The 23,165-nt window shown below is 43.6% G+C and overlaps 1 protein-coding gene across 1 annotated transcript; it reads left to right on the forward strand.

Annotated features, from left to right (window-relative positions):
- Positions 1-1,786: 1,786 nt before the first annotated feature.
- Positions 1,787-13,141, forward strand: trpv4 (transient receptor potential cation channel, subfamily V, member 4; the record flags this gene model as incomplete). Its single annotated transcript, XM_080531493.1, is given in 17 exon segments — positions 1,787-1,858; positions 2,326-2,753; positions 3,507-3,682; positions 4,607-4,759; positions 7,897-8,037; positions 9,523-9,821; positions 9,964-10,143; positions 10,400-10,558; positions 10,898-10,990; positions 11,281-11,354; positions 11,696-11,861; positions 11,957-12,023; positions 12,124-12,434; positions 12,562-12,689; positions 12,771-12,892; positions 13,009-13,091; positions 13,094-13,141. Coding segments are annotated over 17 exon segments (2,700 nt in total).
- Positions 13,142-23,165: the final 10,024 nt, after the last annotated feature.

Here is a 23,165-nt window from a genome sequence, read left to right on the forward strand (position 1 = left end):
TTTTTTGTCTCATTAAAACTTGAGATAAGTGATAATAGTCTAATAAGTAATAATAAATCACAGTGTATGTTTGTATTACACTGTTTGGACAAGCACGCCTAAAGAACATAAGATGTAAGCAGTTCTACATCTGTTCTTTGTCTCTTCTTCATGTTAATATAATAATGTGTGTCATTAAACCTGACAAGCAGACCATTGGAATGTGAAAGCTATTGTAGATGGGACAGTTTCCCACAACCATTTGCACCCGCAGAGACCCCCTGGTCTCCAGTGTTCTGGATCATGTCATATCCACCCAGCCCAGGGGAGGAAGTCACACAAGCCTGAGGGGACAGGGTTATCTTTAGAGCTGGCATTTCATCACAAAAGATGAGTCATTTTACTACCAATAGTTAAGTGAACACACAGCCCCTGCCTCTTGACCCATTCTATCATTTGTCTCCCTCTTAAATACGCCTGGCAGATGACTAATCGATTTGTCACTCATCTGTTTTGAACGTTTTTCGAAGGAAGCTTATTTGTTCTGATGTCTTTTCATTCTTAACAGTAAATGTCCAGTGGCGAGTATAGAGGCTAGATAATCCCATGTGTTTGACAGGATGAGGCACCTCTGTTTTCTCTGGCTGAGCCCCAGCCTCACTGTTTGTGTTGGTCCTGAGTAGAGTCTACAGTACATGTCAACCTCACGTACAAGAGGAGCGGCAAGCAAGAGATTAGAAAGGATGGAACACTTTGGATGAGTTTGGACAAGTTTATATACTTTTCTGGAAATGCAGAGTGATGACATAGTATTGCTGTTTGAATGTTGGGTGGGAGGGTGTTGCTGCACAGCCTGCTAGAGAAGACATGCCACTCTGTCTCATGAGTGGCAAGACCCACAGACATGTGGTTGGTTTTGGCAGGAGTCATTTGCTTGGGTTTTCAGTGACTCTCCCACAGGATAAAGCACATTTTGTCTAAAGGGTGTGTGTGTGTGTGTGTGTGTGTGTGTGTGTGTGTGTGTGTGTGTGTGTGTTAATTAATTTAAATTATGTTAACGAATTATTCTTGTGTCCATTAAAAATGGTGTCGCTATAGACAGAATCTGTAGTTACTGTGGTACACAAGCTGTGCAATCCTGACTGTCTGATTCAATCTGTGTCAGTGTTGGTTGCACCCTCAAAAAGTCCTTTATTTGTTTTGGGTTTAACACAGTCTTTGTCTTTAGAGCCATACACGACCTACACATGCTCCATCGTCACTTCCAGTTTCCCCTGAAGAAGAATTCGCCACTCCAGTGTGACATAAGGGATGAATGAGGTAAGGAGGGGTTAGGTGTTCATATTGATAGATCACAGAGGGTCGTGATGGGACTTCACGGCCACATGTACCCTGTTCTCAGAACCTCAAGAGAACACAAAGGCCCACTGAGATTTCTGTCTATTACTATTACGAGAGTCATATGTTCTCACAATTGTTTTCACTATTTCTGGTCATTTCAGATGGTCATGATATATCAATTTAAAATGAAAATACTCAGACAAGACCTCCTAGTATGGGTACCAGCCCATTGTAGAGTGTTGCTGAATATTTATTATAGCTTCTTTGCGGAACAGACTTCAGGAGCAGATAGTGGATAGGGCTTTCTGGTCAGTTCACTGGTTGTTATATATATATATATTACACAGTCCTTTCATCCTGGGCTCCAACCCCAATGGAAAATTCCGGCACCACTTCCTCCTTGGTCCAGGGTCAGCCAATGCAGTCATAGTATTTACTGATGATTCCAGACTGCCATGGACTGCAAATGGCTGACTGGAAGACATCCTGTGCCATGTCCACAGATGAGCTGAATGCCAGTCCTCCACCCACACACCTGGTCAGTTGGCCACCTCAGATACAGAACACTCAAATTCTGAAATAGAGGGTCAAATCAGCCAAATAGCCAAATAAATTGCTAATTAAATTTCTAATTGCTTAGAACAGTGTTTCTCAACTCTCTCCTCGGGGCGCCCCAGCCGCTCCACATATTTGATCTGTTCCACCACCAGCTCACCTGATTCCACTAATCAAGTATAAAGCAATTATGGTTTGTACTTGATTAGTTGAATCAGGTGAGCTGGTGGTGGATCAGATCAAATATGTGGAGCGGCTGGGGCGCCCCGAGGAGAGGGTTGAGAAACACTGGCTTAGAATACTAAGTTATGGTTTGTTCAGGCAATTCGTAGCTAAGTGAGACTAAATGCGAGTGCAATGCCTCCCTTCTGTTCCGAGTCATGCCTTAGATTTCCCGTGAAGAACTGACCTGTGAGGATTGACACACATTTTGTTGTGGTGTTTTTTAAGGGCCGCTCTGCTACCACTCTTCTGAGAAGGTGTCGCATCACCGTGACAGAGACAGATGCCACTCCCTCTGCTGCCACCAAGGCTGCCCCATCCTCAGGCTCAGGGGAGGGCGGTGGTGGGGATGGTCAGCCTGAGAGTGATGCTACATTCCCTCTGGCAGCACTGGCAGACCTGTTTGAAAATGAGGACTCAGCCCAGGACACAGCCCGGCCTGGTCAGCCTGGGGACAGCAGGCCCAACCTGCGGATGAAGTTTCAGGGTGCCTTCAAGAAGGGCATCTCTAACCCCATGGACCTGCTGGAGTCTTCCATCTATGAGTCACCCGTAGCACCTGGCCCCAAGAAAGCTCCCATGGACTCCCTCTTTGACTACGGCACTTACAGGCACAACAACAACCAGAAACGACGTAGGAAGAAGCTCCCACGAGGGTGAGGGGGTGCCTGCTCTTTGGACACATAACTCATTCTAATAGTGGAGCCACACAGGCAGGGATGTGGGGTTTGTAAACCCATGAGGCCTAGACTGTTAATAACATGTGTTTGAATTAGATAGAGTGTATAGTGTAGATTATTTCCAGGGTGACGACAGACACACCGGAAGGTTTGTACAAGGATCAGGCAGTCATGTTTCCACATTAGGGATTATTACTTTATACATAAATCAAAGCTGGTTTGGCTTTGGAGAGGTTTGTAACATCAGGGTGTGCATTCCCTCCTTCTTGCCTCTTCTAGTAAAAGTGCAATGTAAAACATTAATAAAAGGCTCTGCTTGGAAAAAGTTCATCATTAGAGAAGGAGAACTGCCACTGTGTTTAGACAGAGGTGTGTCCTCTGTGGTACTGTAGTACACAGTCAGCCTCTCATAGTTGATCTAACAGGGAGTGTGTTCTTGTTTCCTTCCCGGCCGTTGAGGTAATATTTAGACTACAGCCTGTTCCTGGCCTCCCTACCTGTCCCAAGCACAGTGAGGGCTATGTATTTGGTAGCAGAGGAATAGGGAGTGGAACACAGAGTCTGTTAATTTTGAGGGGGTTTGTCTTTCAACATGGCTATATTGTACCATCCTCGCCTTTGTATTCATGGTTGTATCCAAGCACTAATACTAAAATTGAAAGTTAATTGATAATCAAAATGTACGTTCAGTTATTTAACACTGAGGGACTTCTGTGTTGTCCTACACAGCAAGACTGAGGTATCCTGTGATGAAGGTCCAGCCTCGGACCCACCTAAGGTGCTGAAAGTATTTAACCGCACACTCCTATTTGATGGCGTGTCACGGGCGGACACAGATGCCCTGGCAGGCCTGCTGGAGTACCTGCAGGGTCAAGAGAAGAGGCTGACCGATGAGGAGTTTAAAGGTGAGATGCCAATGGTGGGAGCCCTGGTGCCAAATATCTCCAGTCTACCAAATGAGCCCTGTCAGCTTTCACAGCCAAACGTAGAAAGTTCAGAGGAAAAGACAAATAAGTGTTTTTATGTTGTGCTGAAGGGGAGGTCGGGCTTGACATGCCCTTTTCTAGGAAATAGAATAGCATCAATATATGTTGCACCTTTTATAAAGTAACAAACTAAGGAAAATACAAGCTTGCTCCCACTGCTGTGATTGACACTCAGTTACTCAGTGTTTTTTTTGTCATTTGTAATTTTGTAAGCATTTCTAGAGAGCCCTTTCCTTCTCCTCCTAGGGAATACACTCTCTGTCATTATTTGTTTCTGACCTCTGTCTCCCTGCTCTCTGGCCTGTTGGTTTTGGCTCCACTGAGCTGAGAGAAGGAAGCTGTTGTGATTTCAGAGCTTTTGTCCTTTCAGGGGCGGGTCCAGCTTCCTGTCTGCTTTGGGGAGGCTTTGTGGGACGTATAACAGAGAGGAGAGAGAAATCACAGCAAACTGTCTCCTCAGGAGAAAGGGACAGAAATGGGGTTGACAGACTATTTGAACAACTCAGACTGAAAGTAAACAGTCAGGAGTCGACTGACTTGACCCCCACGTTTGGCAGCTCTGTTTTTGTTGATTAGTGGATGCCGTGAAACAAAAAGTGATGTTTCTCCGTCTTCAGTAAAGTTTTACACTTGCTTTCATTTCCTTTGTTATCTTATCTCAGTGATTTATCATCTGTCTTTTCAGTGTGCTCTATTTCTGCTGTTTTCCTAACCATTTCCTTCCAAGTCTACAACTGGAAATAATATTTCATTGGGTATTTTAAGGGAGTTCCTCTCTCAATTTTCCCTAAGCATTATTACTCCCTGAAATCCCCAACTCCCTTTTGTTTTATTTTCTTCCAGAACCATCCACAGGTAAAACATGCTTACCTAAAGCTCTGCTGAACCTGTATAGTGGTCAGAATGACACGATCCCTCTGCTGGTGGAGATTGCAGAGCAGACAGGCAACCTTCGGGAGTTTATCAACACTCCCTTCAGAGATGTGTACTACAGAGGTAAGCTCTCACTGTATGTTAGTCCTTATATAGAAATAGCTAGTTTCATATAGCTAGAATCATTAGACTGGTGAGATATTGTTTCAATGTTGTATGTACCATCAAGGCCCTTATCCCCACAGTGTCATATACAGTCATGTGAAAAAGATAGGACACCCCATGAAAACCGTTGTCTTTTTCAACATATTTCAACATACGGACATTTGATCTTCATTTTAACAATATTGAGGGATGGAGGTAATATAACTAAACAAATAAAACTGAAAACATGTTTTTTGTAAAATGTAATTCATAGAAATGCTATTTCTTATAAGGAAAAAGTTAGGACACCCCCACATGTATTACTACTTAAAATGCCTAAAATTAGAATGAAGTGCATCACATCAGGTGCAAATGATTAGAACATTGTTAGAGAGGATTTTGGAGGAACCTGTCTTATTTAAACCTCAGACATTTACTTTGGTTTGCTTGATTGTTGAAGTGAGTAATATCACCATGGCAAGATCAAAAGAGCTCTCTGAGGCCTTGTTACTGTATGACTCTCAGATCTTGCTGCTCTATGTCTAGGGGGTGTAGGGGTAGCCGAAACAAAAAGTGAATGTACCATAGCTTACTGTTGGGGAAACTAATAATGAGTCACAACAAATAGAACTAAAGTGCTATAATTCATTTACAATAAGAGTGGTGAGGTTAAAATACACAAGCCACAGGACAACAGGTAGGCTATGAGTGGTGTCAACTCAGAGAAATAAAAAATAAAGTGCAACCCTATCAAGTGCCTGTATACAACCTAATAAGGGACATCTGCTCCTTTGCCTAATGTGTATAACAGAGGTGATCCTATGTGATTGCAAAATGTATACCCTAACCTAAGAGCCGACGACAAACAAAACACAGTCACACCCAAAACAAAGTTGACTGACAATGAGGAATCCGGTGGAACATTTAAACAGACGAACAGCCTTCCGATTGGCAGATGGGTGACAGGGATGAATTGCCAATGGCAGGTGGGGACACCTGATGTAGAATGATAGAGAGGAAAACAGAAGGAAACACAAGGACACACATGTGGACATAACAGGCCTTCAGATGTCCTTCAGAAGGTTGTAGATGCATATGAGTCTGGGAAGGGATTTAAAAAGATCTCCAAAGAATTAGAATTCAGCCATTCCACTGTCCGGATTTTATTTTAATTATATTTTATTTTTTTACAAGTGAACATTTAAAACAACTGCCACCATGGCCAGGTCAAGCCGTCCTTGCTAGTTCAGCCCAAGAGCAGACTGCAAGATGCTTAAGACATCCTAAAATGTCATCACGGGATCGACAGGTAGCTCTTACCACAGTTGATGTCAAAGTACATGCATCTGCCAGAGAAAACCTAGACAAACTGTGTGCTTTGGACAGATGAATCCAGTTGAATTATTTGGGCACAGTAACAGAAGACATATTTGATGCAAACCAAAGACAGCATTTGAGCACAAGAACCTCATAATGTTGCAATATTGGAAAGATAGTGCACAGAGTCAGTGCACAGAGTCAGGGTTAAGTATGCGCAACATGACGTATGTGTCAGACATTTTTGTATAAATGCTTTCAATTAGCATTTACTGTTACTGTTAAGCATGTGATTTCACACTTTTGCCAATATGTCTCACATTGTCCACCTCCCAGTGGAGGTGTATTGAAGGGGACAGATGGTGTTTGCTAAGGGGTCAATGGTAGCCATATGGTCTCCGTGCCGTTGGCACAGGTCCCCTTAATGAACATACAAGCCAGAAAGAATATCTGTGTGTATGAAGCTGGCTATTCACAGCTCTGTATATATAATCTAGGGTCTCCTTTATTGGCCTTTTAATTAGTTTTATGTATTCACATCACCTTGGTTACCACAAAGATTGTTAACAGAAACACAGAGAGTTGGCTAATTGATCTTTGACCCTTGGTGGAGAGACTGGTTGGAGGTGACACTGTTACAGTGTCTTTGTTAAATACCTCTGGTACACCACCCACTGTAGAGGGCTGGAGTAAATTAATAATAAGAGAACAAACAATATAGTCTCCAGTGTAATCTAGTTGAGACCAGGCTTTCCTAGTTTGGAATCTCTGTTTCAACAAAAATCCCCATATCCACCTCTTCCAGAGTTTCATCCACATCACTGATTTCACACACACACACACACACACACACACACACACACACACACACACACACACACACACATTTTAATCATTTATTTATGTCCACATAGAAACAAGTATACAGGGACACAAATACTGAAGGCACAGATGGGATGCATTCACAAACAGACATGGACAATGTCTTTCACATACAACAGGGCAAGACTCACGGGTACAAGTAACACCGTCTCCGCCATATATGGCGGCTGCCAATAATCGCATAGACAGAGCAATACTTGCTGAGCCTTTTTGCTTCTCCCTTGGACATTCCCAGTAGACGTAGTCCTCTGACAACCGATCTGTGCACATGTCCAAGACTGCCAAATATAAAGACTAATAGCGTACACCTATAGCCTAGCTCTGAGATGGTATCTACAAGCTGCTGGTATTTCATGACCTTAGTCATGAAGGCTTCCTCTAGGCGTATATCAAAGGTGCATGCTACCTCTAATACAGACACCTCTCTGGACTCTTCATTAACAACAACAACATCTGGTGTGTTAGCAGACAACTGTGAAAAGTGACATTGGTCATTACAGAAATTGAACATAGATGCATTGACACAAGCATGTGTATACATTTTCACTGTAGCTGGGAAGTGGAGTGATATGTCCTTTACTATAAGGCTCACAATTCTGTCATGACGTGCTATATACATTCCTTTGTAAACATAACAGCCATTCAAGATGTGTGATAGTGTTTCTGTAACCTGTTCTGTGGTGTGGTGCAAGCAATGAGGAACCTGAGTGGAAGGAAACCAAATAGAGAGGTTGAGTCACACACACTCACACACACACACACACACACACACACACACACACACACACACACACACACACACACACACACACACACACACACACACACACTAACCCTAACCACACACATGGAAGCAGATAGATGTGGAATCAAAGGGAAGCATGTGAGACTAATGGGTCTGGGTGTTTTGGCTCCAGGCCAGACTGCGCTCCACATTGCCATCGAGAGGCGCTGTAAGCAGTATGTGGAGCTGCTGGTGGAGCAGGGGGCAGATGTCCATGCCCAGGCCAGGGGACGCTTCTTCCAGCCCAGAGACGAGGGGGGCTACTTCTACTTTGGTAAGACATACTGGAACATTTGGAATGAAATCAATCTTCTGTCAATGAATCAATGAATCAATGAATCAATCAAACATTATGCGCTTTACAGGAAGATAGAAACTGTTTGAGGTCATCTTTCTTTTCTTTTTTTCTCTTCATTCATTGTGAAATATAGTGCATGCCCTAATTTGTTATTGGCAGTCCTTCAATCCTGGAAAAGTAATATTCTATGCCTCATGAGTTTTTAATGATAGGTCTGTAGTTTTCCATGGCAGAGCCACAGTTACTACCAGCATGATGTAATTCCAATGTTGGCTCAGGGTGTCTTTGAATGATAGACTTTCAAAGTAGTCTTTCGACTTCATTCTTACCTGTATGTCAAAAGGCGTTGAAATGGGAGTTTGTGGTTAACACCTAATGTGTAAGGCTATGAGATGTAAGATTTGATAGCTGTATAGTAAGGTAACTTGGAGGGAAAACTGCTTTAAAAAGTGTTACATGTCCCTTAGAAAATTGCTTCAGTTGTCATGGTAGAATGAACCCCACCCTTTCCTTTTTACGTGGAAAGTTTGGGCTGGGCAAACAGTCAGGATAGTGCCAATAATGTCTTATTCCCAGCCACCCTAACCCTCTGATGGCCTATCCACTGCTTTACTGACCTCACAGAGGTTTCTGGCCCAGAGTTAATTTACTGAAGGCCTCCACCTAAAACCTTTAACTCTATACTGCCCTCTGCTGACAGGAGAGTTTTTCTACAACTGAAATCACTGAACCCAACAATCCAAACACAGCACATAATGTATGTCATTCACTTCAACAGAATGACCTTCCCTTTTTTGAGTTCAATAAACTTACTGTAGAGGAAGGAGAGAGGCCGAGATAGAGGCATAGTTAGAAAGAGAGGAGGTTTGAGTATGCAATTGTTTCTTAAGATACTCTCTTCTTACTATTATTACATTAAGGCATTAATGTATAGAGGTATTCAATGCTCATCACCCAGGGGATAATAATTTCCTTTCGCACTAAGCATGGGATGTCACTCCCAAACCCAGTGTGTCTGAGCACAGTGTGAGTAATTAGTTGCGGAGCTTTGCGCTGAGGTGAACAGGAACCTGGCAGAGCTGACGAGTAATGTGATTTAGCACTCAAGCTAACCCTCTGCAAGCACCCGTGCAAATCCATGAAGAGGAGCATTTCTATATGAGGTGACAGAGTAATCTGTCACCCATGGCAACGGCTCCTTTTCAGCAGCTGCTTTTGGCACACTGGTCTCAGCGGGCCCCTCCCTCAAACAATTGTGCTAATTGTGTTCTTTTCATTGCAAGGATTTAAGTCAAATCTTTGATCCATATATAGTAAGCCTTGCAAATACATTGTTGAAAGCAGTTACAATTCCTCACTGATTTACTTCCTGTGAAGATTCACTATGTCTCCTTCCAGAGGGAGTGTGTTCTCAGAGGTGGCTTTCCAGTGATGTGCTTTGCTGTGTGTGTCTATGACCAGGTGAGCTGCCTCTGTCCCTGGCAGCCTGCACTAACCAGCCTGACATGGTGCACTACCTGATTAACAATGCCCACAAGAAGGCAGATCTGCGCCGACAGGACTCCCGGGGAAACACAGTGCTGCACGCCCTTGTGCACATCGCAGACAACACCCGAGACAACACCCGCTTCCTCACCAAGATGTACGACCTGCTGCTAATCAAGAGTGCCAAACTCTACCCAGACTGCAGCCTAGAGAAGGTCCTCAACAATGATGGCATGTCGCCACTCATGATGGCTGCCAAGCTTGGAAAAATAGGGGTAAGAATGATTATTATGTCATTGTGTAAAAGGAACCTGAATTGAAAGTGAGGTAATGTTATGACTAGCCCTTAGCTTAGACAGATGTATTGATTACATGGTGAGAACATATAGGCTCAGTATAGTTATCTATGCCCTCCAGGTGTTCCAGCACATTATCCGCAGGGAGATCAAGGATGAGGAGGCACGTCACCTGTCCCGCAAGTTCAAGGACTGGGCATACGGCCCTGTGTACTCATCCCTGTATGACCTCTCCTCCCTGGACACCTGTGGAGAGGAAGTGTCCGTGCTAGAGATCCTGGTCTACAACAGCCGTATCGAGGTGAGCCTGGCAGGAAGGGTGCAGTTGTGTGTCTGAGTGGGTGGGAGAGAAAGTCTGGGGAAGGATTAGGAGTCTGCTGGAGTCCATTAGGAAGGGGAACTGGGGCCATATCGTCATTTTTGTCTTTATCGCAGTGATAGAAAGTAGCATGAGCAGAATGTTAATACCCCCTAAAATGCAGAGTGAACAATAAACAGGTATTACAGATATTATGATTTACTGTGTTCATTAGTTCATGCATCCTTACTGTCGCTAGAATCGCCATGAGATGCTGGCAGTGGAGCCTATCAACGAGCTGCTGAGAAGCAAGTGGCAGAAGTTTGCTGCTGTCACCTTCTACATCAGTGTGGTGTCCTACCTGGTGACCATGATCATCTTCACCCTGGTGGCCTACTACCGCCCAGCACAGGGAACGGTGTGTGGCCCAGCACAACAACCTGCATCTGAGATATGATAATATGGAGTGTATATGTGGGTTACGGTACATGTGGGAATACGGTACATGTGGGAAAACTAGGGTTAGGGTTAGGTGCTAGGATGCTAGGGTTAAGGTTAGAGTTAGGGTTAGGAGTAGGGTTAGGGTTAGGGTTAAGGTTAGGGTTAGGGTTAGACATGCCAGCATGTACCAAGTCACCCTAGCACCTAACCCTAACCCTAGTTTTCCCACATGTACCGTATTCCCACATGTACCGTAACATATATACTGTGTGTGTGTGTCACCAGTAAGCCTTTAACTCTGTGTGTCCCTGCGCAGCCTCCATACCCCTACACGTCCTCCACAGACTACCTGCGTCTGGGAGGGGAGATCATCACCCTGGCCTCTGGGGTCTTTTTCTTCCTCAGCAACGTGAGTCTACTGTCGGCTCTGGTGGAACCATCCTATCAGATTAGCCTTTCGTGTTCCGTCTATGATAACTCAGTGCTTTTTTAAAAGATCACTCAGAATATGAAGGTTATTCTCGTCTAGCCCATATACCCCATATACACTATCTTGAAAAGATCTGTCTTCACTCTCCTCTTGTCTTTTTCTTCTCTACCTTTTGTTGCTTGTCTCCCTCACTCTTTCTTGTGTCAAGCCTCAATTCTGAAGTGTCTTTGTTGGCATTATCAAAATGTCTCTCTCTCCCCTCTTTGTAGATTAAGGACCTCTTCCAGAAGAAGTGCCCCGGGGTGAAGTCTTTATTTATTGATGGCTCCTTTCAACTGCTCTAGTAAGACTCCAGCCCCCGCCCCCCCCCCCCCTTCTCCCCTGCTCCCCCATTTAACCTCCTCCATAGCTTTCTCTGACTTGTACCCCGGGCTAATTTCTCATCCTTTTTAATTGAGCCGTCTAATTAATTCCACAACCCCCCCCCCCCCCCCCTCCCTGGCATGTTTTATAGTTGACATATTCTTTAATTAAACCTACGATCCAAACAAAGAGCAGAGGATGTTGAGCACTGCTCATAACCCTGTTTGTTTTAGTCATTAGCACTGTGTCTCTCCAACATGGTATTAAATGCCAAATGACATTCCTCTATACTGAAAATGACATCAGTCCACTTTTCTTTAGCTTCATCTACTCTGTGCTGGTGATTGTCACTGCAGCACTCTACCTGTCTGGTATCGAGGCCTATGTGTCCGTGATGGTGTTTGCACTGGTCCTTGGCTGGATGAATACGCTGTACTTCACCAGAGGCCTGAAGCTCACTGGTACCTACAGCATCATGATACAGAAGGTCAGACCTTGTTCAGGAAACTCAATACATTGAATTTGAAATAAGAAATTCAAATGACGTGGACACTAAATGCATTGTATCCTTTTGGGTCTCAGATTCTCTTCAAAGACCTGTTCCGATTTCTGCTTGTCTATGTGCTCTTCATGATTGGATACGCCTCAGGTATAGTGCATGCTTACTTCAGCAAAAAGTACTAGCTCATACTGTACATAGAAAAACGGGTATATAAAATAACCCCCTCATGCTCCCATCTTCCCCCTAGCTCTGGTGTCCCTCCTGACGGTGTGTCCTCCGCTGGGCACAGACTGTCCAGAGGAGGGGGGCTGCCCCACCTACCCCCAGTGCAGGGACACAAACACCTTCAGTAACTTCCTGCTGGACCTGTTCAAGCTGACCATTGGCATGGGAGAGCTGGACATGATTGACAATGCCCAGTACCCAGCTGTCTTCCTCATCCTGCTAGTTACCTACATCATCCTCACCTTTGTCCTGCTGCTTAACATGTTGATCGCTCTGATGGGGGAGACGGTGAGCCAGGTGTCCAAGGAGAGCAAGAAGATCTGGAAACTGCAGGTACTGCGGGGAGGTGAAGGCTGTTGAAGTGATGTATAGCTAACTTACTGTATGTACAGTTTGTCAACTAAGGTCAGATGAAATGATTAAATCACTAAACACTAATACAGTATGTGTTGTTTGACAGTGGGCTACAACCATCCTAGACATTGAGCGCTCCTTCCCATTGTGCTTACGGAGGTCCTTCCGGGCCGGAGAGATGGTAACAGTGGGGAAGAACTGGGATGATACACCGGACCGACGCTGGTGCTTCAGGTACAAGGCATTTCTCTGGGTGTTGTGTTGAGTCATTCAGTCATTCAGATAGCCCAGGGTCTTATCCATCTGCTGTTTCAGGGTGGATGAGGTTAACTGGAGTCACTGGAATGAAAACCTGGGAATAATCAATGAAGACCCAGGCAAGAATGAGACGTACCAATCCTATGGTGTGCAGCAGACGGTCAGGGCCCTGAGGAGAGGTGAGACTGTTCTACTGGGTTCTCTGTGTAATATGAAGAGCTCCATTATACATGGTACACACATAAGGTTAACACGAATACTGTCAGAAAGCGTTTTGTTCTCCATTGGGCTGCAGATCGCTGGTCCACGGTGGTCCCTCGGGTGGTTGAACTGAACAAGGGACCACGACCAAAGGACCTGGTGCTGGAGATGGAGCCACTGACCGGGTCAGTCTGACCCCCAGACACAGACCCTGTTCGGAGGGCTAGAGCCTCAGCCCCAGGGAGGGCCACTGAGGTGCACCCAGGGGCGCTCTGGAACACCCCGCAGGGTATCCAGGGTAACCCTATACTCCACAGACTGATGTTGTTGATGTTGACCTACAACGTTTGTCCCTTTGCACAAAACTCTGTTGCCTTACATTTAAAAAAAAGTACACAATATACAATGATAAGACAATCAAACTTGTTGAGAGGAAGTGTATTGCTGAAACCCTGATGAATTCCTCTACCTCTAGTCCTCTACCTGTTCTTTTTAAATGAAGAAACAGACACACAGGAAGCTCTCAAGAGCTATCACCTGTTCTGATTTTGTATTGATCATGAGATAGATATGAAGGTGTTTATCAGGAAACAGATGATATAAGTGTATTGTTCCTGCATTTTTTAAACCTCACTCAGGGATTTAAGAAGGCCACAAATATCTTTCACGTTCATACATGTGATTTCTGTTCTCAGTGTTTGAGAAACAAAGAGGAACATGTGGATGTTCAAACAGTGTAAGCATAATAGTCATATTAGTACTGTAAACAAAGGATTATGGCATAATCCTAACTTAGATTGTAAAACATTGCGATGTATCTTGCTTGCCAATGTACACATATAAGGTAACATAGTTACATAGTATTATAACGTATATATATATATATATACACACAGGTTAGGGTCTGACAATAGCAATCCAGGTTATTATTTATCTTTGCAATTATAATGTTATGCAGCTGGGGTGTTTGCATAGTGAGCTCCTGCATGACCTTGTATTACAACATAATAGTAGTTCCTGCTATTCTCTCTTTGTTATGTTGTTCCTGCTACTGTCTCATTGTATTTTGATGACATTTGGCTCTTTGCCTTATTCAATCTCTTATGTGTATGTAACAACAGGATAGTATGTGTGTGCTTTTGTACTAAATGACACAGAACTAGATGTTTCATTATATAAGCCCTGATACATTTGTATATTTTTCTAGTCCCGTTGAAGGTCAGGGAGGATTGTTCATTTGTAACATAATTATATTCGTAAATGTTTAATTTCGTCAATTATACTGTAAGTCTCTTTATACTTTTTATGTTGTCTACCTACTTTGTTTTATGTTGTATGTATATATCATTACAAAGTACATTGGAAAAAAACACTGAATAATATATATATACATATATATAATATATTCTCCTTAACAATGTTTATATGGATGTGGATCTATAGGTCGTTGGTGTTCTACCAAGAAATTGCTTCGATTTAGTACTGGACATTTCGCTACTGATCCAACACCAAACAGGGAATGTTTATTTTTAAGAAGGAGACTCCTATTGCAGTGAGAAATCTGCAATGTAGAATGGTGGCCCTTATTGATTATGGGACAATATTCTAACTGATTTTTCAATATTTTCAGATTTGTTTCTACGTTAAAGTATTATTGCAATTTTTTGTAATACAATTTTCAACAAACATAAATTCTTGTTCACTGTAATATTTTTTTAATTTATCCTGTTACACATGTTTTACCAAAATGTCTCCATCTATGTACTACTACTACTACTACTACTACTACTACTACTACTACTACTACTACTACTACTACTACTACTACTACTACTACTACTACTACTACTACTACTACTACTACTAATAATAATAATAATAATAATAATAATAATAATAATACAAATACTACTACTACTACTACTACTACTAATAATAATAATAATAATACTAATACTAATAATAATACTAACTACTACTACTACTACTACTACTACTACTAATATACTCCCTATATTGGCCAGCAGATGGCTGCAGAGGTCTAAATCTCAAAATTCTCACGGTAGATAGAGTTCTTGGACATCTCTAAATTCCAACTTTTCATCTTATTGTATTGTTTTCGATCTTTCAAACTTTTTTTTCTGAATCTAGTAGCCTCACCTAGTGGTCTCATACAACACCTGCCAATTTACAGTATGCTTTCCCAATGAACAGACATTGTCGAACATCTATCCCTACAGTATCACAGCTCAAAGCACCTGATTGCTTTGAGCTGTGACTAAGCAACTAAGCATCATCCTTCCATCTTGACCCTATCAACCTCTTTTGTCAGGTTTAGTTACCTCTGTCTCTCAGACACATAAGTGCTGTAGGGCCCTCTACCCATAATGCACAGGGCCTCAACTCACCTTCCCACTCCCCTCTCTCCCTCCCATCCCTCCTTCACTCACTCACTCACTCCCAGACCAGCACCGCTGAAGGACACTGGGAATCTCTTTGCCACCTCACAGGAGAGGCTAATCCTCTTTGCCCCAACTTTAACTGGGCCACTAATCCTCCAGGTTTATCTAAGCATTGAGCACCTACCGCTGCTGACAACGTGGCCTTCCCTCCTCCCTGCAGCCTCTTAAGTAGGACAGGGCCAGGGCCTGCTAGTGTCACTGTCAGCAACTCTGGAACCGCAGACTTGCACAGGAAGTATAAACCGTTAACAGAGTGGTTTTTCTCCCATGCACTGTGCAACCCAAGTGTTTGTGTCTCTGATGCAACACCAAAAGTGATAGACAAGAGGGATCAGTGTATTGGGGCCCTAGTAACTGTGAGGGATTGTTTACTCTCATTAGGCAAACTCTTGTATAACTTAGCTTTAGCTTGGCAGAACATATCGTCCAGCTATTGTCCAGCCAATTATGTCATAATAAGTTGAGCCTGATGAGCCTGAAGTTGATCTGTTATGGACTTCAGTTCAGTTCGCCACTCATGATTGACTCTCCCACACATACTGCACTTTGTTGTTGTTTTTTATATTTTTAAAATGTTTTTATGGAATTTCTACTTTATTGAGGAAGAGACAGCAGAGATTGACAGGAAGTGTGGGTGAGAGAGAGGGGAGATGACATGCAGGATATGTCGATGGCCGGAATCGAACCAGGGACCTTGCGATGGTCTGCGCCTTAATGTGCTACGCCCCACACAGTGCATTTTTGTCTTAGTTTGTCAACACTACATTATGATATTGATAGCATGAAACTCTTTCCCAAAAGCCCCCAATAGTAAATGAAAAAGTTAATTCTGCCTGTAGACTACTTCAAAGGCACTAGTCTACTGTAGCTCTAACACAGCTATAAAAACAATATCCACAGATATTGATCATAGGCTCAGAATGACGAAGAATGAAGTAAATTACTTCATAATTGGTCATAATTGGTCATTAAGTGACCAATAAAAATGCAAAATATGTGCAACATCCTAACTGGAGAAAGAGATAAGTTGACCCCAGTCATTCAAATCTTTTCGGTGGTGCTGTTACACGTTTTTTTTATAACCATCTCTCATTGCCTCAGACATGTTCTTTAACCAAAGTTAATTATTCTTGCCTTTGAAGTAATTCTCTGAAAATCTTTTCATATACACTGGAGAAATATCCAACCAAGGTGGGACATTCCTAAATAAATCTACCCATTGGGAGAAGGAGGAACAGGGATACATAGTGTGGCTTGAATGTGCCTTAGACATGATGACATTTGTTTGTCTATGATCAGAGGAGTTGCTGAATTTGAGATGCTTCAGAATGTCTAAATGACAGGTGAGGGCAGGGTGACGGGAGAGCTACAGTCCGCTGGCTACTCGGCTTCCATGGGCGTCTGTGCTGATTTATTGTGAAATTGCCAGGGACTCAATGTGCCGTGCAGGTGAATGAGTTTTGCTAATAAGAGAAGCATTTCTGCTCCACAGATCCCCTTTTCTGTCTGAGTGAGCGTGTATGAAATCAGTGTGCAGTCTCCCAGCTCCACACGCTCTGGTGGAGGCGGCTGGCTCATCAGTCTGGGGCTTATCTGAGGTTTTAGGTGGGTGGAAAGGTTGGGAGGTGAGAGGGAGGTGGTGATCGGGAGGGGGGGGGGCTAATCTTTGGGGATTGGAGGTGCCAGTGTCATTAAACATTTAAATTGAGTGCTTGTACTTCCACTCTGTGGCAGTGTTTGCAAATGTGGTGACTCTCATGCAGCGTGTGCTTACAGAGTGTACTTGAATGTGCATTGTGCATACTCTCATATGCACATATAAAACATGCAGGGCAGTATACCGTACATGTACACTTTCTCAGTAATGACACTCAAATTTGCTCAAGTTTGCATCTCACATTCAGAGTTAATGACACATGTAAATAACTATACATTTCCAAGTACAGTACAAGAGCCATAAGCCAATGGGAATGTCCGGAGGTTCATACTGCCTACTGATTACTAAAAGTATATACTGCATACTAACCATACTACTAAGAAAGTAGGAACGAAAGGAAGAACAACACAGCAGCCATCATCAAGAAGGCACAACAGCGGCTCTTCTTCCTGAGAGTCCTCAGGAAGGACCACAACAAGCAGGAGATACTGGTGGCCTTCTACCGCTGCGCAGTGGAGAGCATCCTCACCTACTGCATCTGCAACTGGTTCTCCAGCTGCACAGCCGCAGAGAGAAATGCGCTACAGAGAGTCGTGAGAACAGCCCAGAAGATCACCGGCACCCCCCTCCCCTCTCTGGAAGAGCTGTACAACACACGCTGCCTCAGGAAGTCCTCCAAGATCTCCAGAGACCCATCCCACCCTGGGTACGAACACTTTGCCCGGCTGCCCTCGAACAGGCGGTACAGGACCATGGCCGCAAGGACAAACAGACTGAAGCTCAGCTTCTACCCCAGGGCCATCCAGGCCCTGAACACAGCAAAGATCTAGGTTCTGGGCCCTGGACAGTCTGGACGGATTGATGGCAGCTGCTGAATTGAAAAATCAGGTGTAGTGCTGAGGCACAAATGTGTACATTTCAAGCCTGCAAACTGCGACACTTTAAATGAATGTGCAATAACACTATGTGCAATATGACAACCCTAGGGTACATAAGGTTGCAGAGAAATAGGAAATGTTAGAATAGGTATAGCATAGCATAGAGTACAGCACAGTGTTTTATCTGTACAGTATAGTATAGTGGATAGTGTACATAGCCTTTATTTATGTAAACCAGCTCCTTTCCCTTCTTGTTTTTTTAGTTTTTTTTTCTTTCCTAGCACCAGGGGAGCCCCCCCTCCCAAATGTCGTTGTTTGGTAGCTGTACTATAGCAATGACAATAAAGACCATTCATTCATTCATTCATTCATACTATTCTACTACTAACATACTAGTTAGACCCTACTGTTTAGTAAAATAAACAAATATATCATTCATACTGATAAATCGTCAGTAGCTAATCCATGATGTCCATGATGTCCATGGTAATTGATTAAATGTCACTACTGCCCCCCTAAAATCGGAAAGGAGTTCCTGATAAGTATGCAGTGAATTCATGCTAATCTGAAAAGGCAAATCTAGTATGCCAACCTGGCATTTCGAGTATACACAATTTTCTTACATTTTGCAAAACGTATTATATTATACAAATTTAGCATAGTGACAATACCTAGGTTGCAGTATGAACAGTATGAAGCGCGCATGTGTGTGTGTGTGTGTGGGGGGGGGGGGCAATCAGCAGGAACAACAGTCAACTATGACCTGCTGAAGTTTAGTTTTGAAAATGGTAAGTGATGTGAGTGCTATGAGTTTGAGTGTGTTCTGTAAGGTGGTCTAATCGTTTAATCGTCTAAAACTGAAGGAGTTGCGGCCGAAAACAGTGCGGGCTTTTGGGATGGTGAGCCTGATGAGATCCCTAGACCTTGAGTGGTAACCTCCGGACATGGCCAATGTCACTGTGGATCCTGGAGACTACTGTACATGAGAGAGAGGAGGGGGAGGTGATAGAAAGGTCAGAGGCTCTCAATTGACCCCGAAGTAATCAGGGATAAAAATGGGGTCAATCCTTGTTTGTAGAAACCTCTGCTGTTTTTTCTTCTTCCATGTATCTCACCAGCTGCTAGGCTTCATAGAAAGGACACCTCCATTTGGCCACCTCGCTAAATTGAGTGTAAAGAGAGTTTAATCCAAAGCTTGCCTGATCTCATCCTCTCACTATCTAAGCCCATCTTTAAAAGTTCCCAGGGATTTGTTCCAGGGAGTTGTGTCCTCCCCTCAAATCCTCATCCTGGAAAAATGTTATCGCATTGCGCAATCAAACAGGTATCACTCACTGTCTCTGTTAAGTCTCCCTCCCTAGCAAACAATTAGGCTCCTAATCTCTGTTATGATGCAACAAAAATGATCAAACTGTATAACTGCAGGAAATAATGGTTTTCAGGCCACCATGTTACCAATAGAGAGGAATTCTTTAAATAGGGTGAAAAGGCCAAATTGTAAAGTTGGGATTGTAAAGGCCAGCATATGGCCGTGCTCATACAGTAGTTTATTTCAAGAAGCTTCAGAATCCCACCACTAATATGCTTACCCTGGTTACCGTAATCAGTTAGGACCTAATGGAGGGAGGCAGGGGGGCTTAAAGAGGTGAGAAAGATGGTAAGAGAGAGGGAGAGGGAGTGGGAGAGAGAGAGAGAGAGAGAGAGAGAGAGAGAGAGAGAGAGAGAGAGAGAGAGAGAGAGCGAGAGAGAGAGTATGTAGAGTGTACATTCAGATTGGTGTATCGTAGTAAAAAAATATCATAAACATTATGGTATGACAATAAAAATTACTAGAGCCATGGACATAGAAGTCATTTGCTTTATTTATTTAATGTCAAAAACAATATTACAGAACAGAGGAGAGAATAAATTAACCATCTACATCAAAATAAAGAAATTTCAGTCCTGAGATTGACAAAAAAGCAGGGAACAGTTAGAATATCTACTATGGCACCTGGGTTGAGAGGGTGGGGGGTGGAGGGGGGCGTACAGCGGCAGTTTCAGCAGATCAGAGGAGGTGATGGTGGGGGGTGGTTGTCAAGGAGATTAGGAGATTGTAAAGGTGGGGTGGGGTAGAGGGTAAGCAATCACAGGGATGCTTGGCTGTAGGCACATTCAAAAGTTGAAAATCCCCAAGGCTAAAGGATTTTACAGCTTTTTTTCTATTCAGACCCCTTCGTTTGAAATCTAAGATTCATATATATATATATATATATATAATATAATATATATATATATAATTATATTATTATATCCAAAAAAGCAAGGTATTCTTTACACATTTTTCATCCTGAGGAGACAAAATCATTTTAAAACATAAATACAACACTGCAGGGAGAACAATAAGAGAGATGCTTTATAGATTTCCTATTTCCATATATATTATTTTCTCAAGGTTGCGGCACCCTCAGACTTTGGCAGCGTTGGTGCATTGGAGATCTTTGTAGAATCAGCCCTGTTTGTCTACACAGGAACAAGTGCCACACAAAACAATAAATAAATAAAATTAGAACCAAAAGAACAATCCCCAGACTTTTGTGTTTAGATTGGATGCAGCAATATACCCCACTACAGGAAATACAGTACATAAGAGATTTGGGTGCTATAGAAGCTTTTCCAGCTGTTACATACAGTTGAAATATAATATAAAAAAGCATCTTCTAAGGCGTTGGAAATTGTGACCAGCTGCATCTCCTTGACAGAGGAGCTCCCCAGGCAGTGCTCTTAGGGACAAGGGCTTCTGGGTAGAGCCTGATTATATTATTTGATCTGTGCAATGAGTTTACTTTTTTGATGTGTTCAGGATTATAATCAAATCAACACTATGGTACATTCAAATTGAATGATATTCACACGCAATGCCAGCCAGCTGTAGATTGTATCATCAGTCCCTATTAGGGATCATAACTGTGCTCCAACTGTTGGCAAAAACAGCTACAGTAACTCCATGCCCAATATGGATGTTGTGCAATAACTGTCAGGCTTTTAGGTCACCTCTACAAGTGTACCTCAGGTAAATTTGAATCATTGATTCAATCAAATCTTTGCTTCATACAAATGGTGGCTGATGATTTCCAGTTGGCAGTGGGGGCGAAGGAGGGGGATAGGAGAGGACACTAGGATTGGGAGCCCCAGGGGCCCAAGGGCAGCCAAGGGACATGTTGGAGCCGGCCCTTTGGGTCTGAGCAGAGCACTTTGGGGGAGGACAGCACCCCCCCTGTCATCTGTGTGTATGCAAGGTTAGAGACAGAGCCAAGACTCTACAGAGAGAGAGCAGCTGCCCTTGTTTTTTTCTCCTCCTCTTCCCCCCCCCCCTCTGTTTATAGAGAGTAGAAAGCTGGCCTTGGTTGGCCTACCACTGTCCCCTCTCTCTGCCCTCACTCCTATCAGGAGTACTTAAGCATGGCAACAGACCTCAGCACACAGGGTGAAGGACATTGCACGACTTGAAGCTGGAGGATTAACTGGGAGATCTTTACACCCAGTATACAGTCTATCCCTCTTCACCTTTATCCACTGGCCTCAGAAGGTCTTCCACCTCAGTGTCCCAGTGCCCTTGAGATACTCAGGAGGAGATGCATCGATCAATACACATCTCAGGGCGACATAAACTATAATATATGATGGCACAGAAAGATATCACTAAACATAGGAAGGTCATTCCCTTTTGTAAAAAAAGTTTGTTATACATCCACCACTGTCCTTCAGGAATCAATACTAGATTCTAAAATTGGGCAGAAAGCAAAAGCAAGATCTTGGAATTTTTCTTACATATAGTTTATTAAAGGGAGGACCAATGGAGACTTGACTCCTGTGTAGTCCTTTGATGAGACAGAGGCCAGATTATGCAGTGGGGCTTTGATGTGAGTGGCTAGTATACCTCATCATCAGAGACACACTGTGGTTTTGCTGTCCTCAGCGCTCAGGGGCTGATCGGAGTATGGGACCACAGAGTCACTGACTGTGGCTGAAACCAGCACCAGCAACGTGGCAATTATCCTGATTACTAAATGCTTCAGGGACCCTCTATCCTCAGCCTCTCTCCATCTCCCTCACCCCACTCCCCCTCTCTCTCCATCTCCCTCTCCCTCTGTCATCGAGATCTGTCACAGTGCGCAGGGCCTCTCAGGCAGCCAGGGCACGGCCATGCATAATCCAACTGAAAACAAATCCCCTCCATCAAATACGGCCAAGCTTTCAAAGCAGCCCACAGAGCCCAGGGTGGGTGGGGTGTCCGTGTGGTGTGGTGTGGTATGGAGGCCCTCAGAGACGCTGCAGTGGCTGTGGTTCAGTGCCCCCCCACCTCCCCCCTCCTCAATCCTAACCCTGGGTTTGTTTAAGTGCCGCTGAACCCAGTTGGCTCTGGCCAGTGGGAGGGAGGGCTTAGATAATGACATGCCATATGCCACTCTGCCTCTGCAGCTGAGAGAGCCCCGCATGGATGGACTCAGTCACAAATCTATTCCAAATTTAATTCCATTATCCTAATATGGCGGAGCGTTTATTGTCCAAACCAGAAATCCTCGAAAGGAGCAACAGAGGGAAGGATACATCCCACTACCAGGAACCCCCTCTCTCTCCCTCAAAGCACTATGGAAAGGTCTGAGGCAGAGAGACAGACTGTTTGGAGCCTGTGTGTGAATACATCTCAGTGAACCTCTAACTGTACTGTACATATCAGACCTGCAGCATCATTCTAATCACTCAGAAATCACTAAGATATCTGGATGTTCTGGGTTTTAGAAACCTAAAATATAATTGATTATTCCCGGTCCGTTATAATAATCACTTTACAATCCTGTGAATGAATCCTCTACTCTCAGTGTCCGGCAGCCAGGTGTCCCTCCCAATATTCCCATTAGTTGGGAGGCCATGCTAGCACAAACCGCCTCTTGTTGGAAAGGGTTGACAGCAAAGCCCAAGTCTTTGCCTCTCTCCAACATCATATGACATGGTTTAATGCTTGGATGCTGAAGCCAAAGGGAGGGGATTTGAGACTGATGTATCTTCTGTAAATCTGTCTAAATATTTCTACAAGAAAGAAAATATGCTGGAATCAGAACTGTGGCAGCAGGGGTATTAAGCCACTGAAACAACATGAAAATATTTCACTGGAATGTAAAGGAGGCTTACAGTATCTACTAGTAGTGCAAGTCTAGAGGCTTGGTATTCCTTGGTGTAAGCGCTTTGTCAGCCTTCCAACACAGTAGCACTT

This window comes from Nansenia antarctica, assembly GCF_963989245.1.
Source record: "Nansenia antarctica genome assembly, chromosome: 5".
In the NCBI taxonomy this organism is placed as follows: Eukaryota; Metazoa; Chordata; class Actinopteri; order Argentiniformes; family Microstomatidae; genus Nansenia; species Nansenia antarctica.